Here is a 4202-nt window from a genome sequence, read left to right as displayed (position 1 = left end):
GGTCAGCTAAGTGAAAATGAAATGAAAAAGCACCTGTATTCAGGTCTGCTGTTTGTGGTGGGTTGTGGTGAGTTTTTTTTCTTCTTTCTTTTCTTTTGAGACTTGGGCAATACACCCAGCTGTAGCAAATCTTTTGGTGAATGTGTTCTTGATGTGAACTTCCTAAAGTTGATGACACTGGCATTGATAGTTGGTCTTCTTGGATTTTTACAAAACTATTTCCATTGCATATTTTTTGAGGCTCACTTCAAAGGGAGAACTAACTTAAGGTGGAAATTCATCTTTGGATTCGTACGGAGTACAGTGCATGGTAATTCTTCAAAATCTGCAGACAAAACCGCTATTTGATCATGAAAAACATATTTAAAACTGCTTAAAACAATGAATGCATTATAAACAAGCAAACACACATTTGACAAATGTATTTTAAAATAACAGATTTGTATATATATATATATATAGAGAGAGAGAGAGAGAGAGAGAGAGAGATTTTTTTATTTTTATTATTCATTTTAAAATTCATTTATGAACTTTGAATGAATGAAAAATTAGTTCTTAGAAAATGTTCAGGCATGCATTCTCTCTTGATCGCCAGAGATATATCTTATCAGTTGTATACAGAGACCAAAGGAAAGAACATTAAACCACATAGCGTCTGTTAACAGTTTATTTTTTGAAAAGGCATTTATGTTATGAATTGAACTGGTGTCCATGGGGGACAAAAAAGTTGCACACTTGTGTGACTGATATGGGTGTATGCTAATATATATAAATTCTATAAAAGAAAATCTTAGTATACATATAAAATGCTGTAAAATACTTATATTTATACTAAAGGAATATTGTTTTTTTTTTTTTTTTTTTTTTTGTATACAAAATCAGAGTCGGAGACAGGATAATTGAACTGAGAAGGCATTTGAAATTTCGAAGGGGGCACAGTCACTTTACGCTAAGAAGTAAAGCTGCTGAAAATTACGTTTTTTCCTGTCTACAGTCTGACTGTATCGTGGATAAAAAAGTGTGCTTCTTAAAATCTATTCACAACATAGATCATCAGTTATGAATATTTGCTTTTTTTTTGTTTTTTAATTTAAATGTTTTTCTTAAGATTACAATCCTAAAAAAATAAACAAATAAAGCAGGCCTAAACATTATCACCGTTTAATCATTAATCTTTTGTAAACTGAGATTACTAGGTAAATATCACGTGATTTAAAGTAAACCGAGGTTCAAAGTGAAAGTGATACCAAAGTAGGACTTAATAGAAGACTAAAGATAAATACATTTGCATAACCCCTTTTGCTTCAGTTATTCTGAACATAAACTGTAGTTGCTTGCATCTTTCATATGCATTAGGCTACTGATGTCTTCTTTATTGCCAAGATCTTGGCCATAATGAGGAGCCTACATAGAGTTGAGGGGTTGTTTCAGTTATTCACGCTAGCTGCCAAATCTATCCCCATTCCTATGTCAAGCATTCCACTTTGCACGTTGCGCATTGTTTTTGAGTGGCATACAGTGTATGCGTCTTTCGTATCATAAGTTGACTCTAACATGTTCACATCGCAACGTTCCAACATCCACACAGTCAGAGAGCTCTTGGAAGATATCCTCCAGTGATTGGTATGCAAGAGGCGAGGGCAGCTGTATGTGTGTGTGTGTTGGTGCAAAAAACTTTCGGTTTCGCTACGCTATTCTTTTATAAGGTTCAGCCTTTTGGAAGAATGGTGATACATCTCAAAAAGTAGAGTCGCAGGAAATCTTGACACAATTCTGGAGAAGTTGGGATAGTCAACATCAAAACTACAATTGCGGTAATTGTCACTTTGTCTTTTCGTGTCTGTGCGTGTTACAGAATTATAGAATAATCTCTGTAACTCATTTTGCCGTTGTTTTGTTGAACCGTTCTGATAACATCTGTGTAAAAATGCATTAGCGCTATTTTAAGAATAGATAATTAATTGATTTCATTAACTTGCGAAGCAAAACTCTCTGGCACTACAGTAATTGAAATTATGTGCTGGAAGAATCATTCGCAGAAGTTACATTCAGAGACATTGTCTTTTCTTTTTCTGTTAGGATTCAATGGGGCTAAAGGCGCACCTTAAGAAAAATTCACTTTATTTTCTGGTCGCAAAGTACGCCTATATCAAGATTAAAAAAAAAATATATAATTGTTTTTTATTGAATATCAATGGAGTAATTAAAGAAATAATAATATAATATTGTTTTGATTCAAATTCTTAAAAAAAAAAAATGTGGCGATGTGTAAATATAGGGACAACAGTTATAGGGCAAAATCTGTCAATTTAGGCAAATACACCTCTTCTCTTGTTGGTACAACTCTTTGTCTTTTTCTTTCTCCCTCAGGCTGCAAAGAATTACTTGTTTATGTGTTGGGACCATGGAGGAATGTCATGATTGGGCCCCAATCAAGAATGGTCCAACACAATGACACTGACCTCACAGTTGTGCCACAAGGCCCATCCAAGCCAGCAGAGCTCCCTACGCTCTGTCCCATCCCACCAACACACTTTCGTTCCTTTCGGCATCAGCAGGACTGTAATCTCATCACCAAGGCTGTGCATTACTTGAGCCACAGTGGATTTTATTTTGGTCCCATGGATGTGGATGAGGCTCATACACAACTTGCCAAGCTCCCACTAGGGACGTTCTTAATCAGGGACAGCATGCAGGCAAATGTTTTCTTCACTCTAAGCTATCAGGCTCCCGAGGGACCAACCAGTGTACGGGTGCTTCTCAAAGATGGGGTTTTTAGTTTGGCCGGGAGTAAACACAATTTCCCTTGCCTATTTGTCCTGTTGCAATACTATATAGCCTCCCCAAAAAAGAGCCTGAGTATGCCCTATCGTGGAGAAGCAGCACAGAGCCTACAAGAACTGGCAAGGAGAGCAGTAGTGCAAAGTTTCGGGAAAGATAGGATTCAACAACTGCCTGTGAGCAAGAAGCTTAAAGAATTTCTGTGGTTGTACCCATTTAGTATATGAACATATAACAGATTGTTACAGATTGCAGCTTTTCACATTTTGCCTTTAAGAAAGCATAATTTTTTTTGATTGCCCAACTAGAACATACTGTAATGTTTTTAACTGAGTGATAGTTTGGGCTATTTTCAGAAAAATGCACTACAACAAAGTTTTATTTGAAAGATACTGCTTAATAAGTAGCCTACATTACATTGGTACTGGTAAAGGACTATAATCTGTATTACTGAATATCAGAATCAGATCAGAATCAGAATGAGCTTTAATGCCAAGTGTGCTCACATACACAAGGATTTTTTTTTTTGGTGATAGGGGAAACAAGCAAGTGGACACAGAATATTACAGGGAGTCACAGAATATAAAACAAGGTAAAAGTATAAATAGACACAAAGAAAAGAAAATATGAACACTTTGTTACTTTTAAATATTATAGTTTGTCTTTATATATGATTGTAAACCATCAAATACAAAGCACAGGTAGTGGCCGATGTCAGTATGAACATTTAAATTATGGATTCTTTGTATTCGTACATACTCGATATACAGTACAACATGTAGACTATAAAATCTATAGTGTTTATTGTAATTCAACAATATTCTGCCATGCAGATACTCAAAGCATTTCACCCAGTTTGATGTTAAAATATTTTTGTTTAGGATTGTTTTTATTACAATAAAGTTAATTTAATTGATCTGTTTAATGATTTATTATTTTCTATGCAATAATGGGCTACTTGTAATCTGACCCAACCAGGAATATCCAGGCACCTCTTACATACTAACTTCACAGACTTCACATTTCAACAACCCCATCTTGAAAATCCAAGTTTTGTATCCACCAGGTCCACCCATTCAAGTTAATTTTAATGGTATAAATTGACGTAATATCGATTAAAGTGGAGAAATACATTTAACTTAAACTTTTCAGTTAACACAATAACTGAATTATTGTATTACTGAATATGAGTAACTGAACACAGTAATTCTTTACTTACAAATCTAATGTACATGATAATTAAACACACTGTGTAACATTTATATAATATTTTTTAGAACATTTCACATTTTTAACTTTCCTTGTGATTACATGTATAATCATGTACCACATAACAAACAAAAAGCTTCCACAGGAGGACAAAATACATGCTACATAATCTATAAACATTATCACCTTGCATTATTGACTATAGGCACAAG

At 34.5% G+C, this 4202-nt stretch overlaps 1 protein-coding gene across 2 annotated transcripts; it reads left to right on the top strand.

The window, feature by feature from the left end:
* The first annotated feature begins 223 nt into the window (after positions 1–223).
* Positions 224–3657, top strand: LOC127651964 (suppressor of cytokine signaling 1-like). Of its 2 annotated transcripts, none has more exons than XM_052138030.1 (2): positions 224–310; positions 2371–3657. In XM_052138030.1, exon 2 carries the CDS (start codon positions 2418–2420, stop codon positions 3006–3008), a length of 591 nt encoding a protein of 196 aa, XP_051993990.1. In that variant the 5' UTR covers positions 224–310; positions 2371–2417; the 3' UTR covers positions 3009–3657. The 2 variants fall into 2 exon arrangements, with proteins under 2 accessions (XP_051993990.1, XP_051993989.1); XM_052138029.1 differs by lacking the exon at positions 224–310 and adding an exon at positions 1720–1814.
* The last annotated feature ends 545 nt before the right edge of the window (positions 3658–4202 follow it).

Source organism: Xyrauchen texanus, chromosome 11 (genome assembly GCF_025860055.1).
Source record: "Xyrauchen texanus isolate HMW12.3.18 chromosome 11, RBS_HiC_50CHRs, whole genome shotgun sequence".
NCBI classification, from domain to species: domain Eukaryota; kingdom Metazoa; phylum Chordata; class Actinopteri; order Cypriniformes; family Catostomidae; genus Xyrauchen; species Xyrauchen texanus.
Note: the sequence above shows the minus strand (reverse complement) of the source record. Positions and strands in the feature narration are given on the sequence as shown.

What these genes read in the sequence shown, in the direction of transcription:
- LOC127651964 (XM_052138030.1), top strand. Translation starts at nt 2,418, where the DNA reads ATGATTGGGCCCCAATCAAGAATGGTCCAACACAATGACACTGACCTC.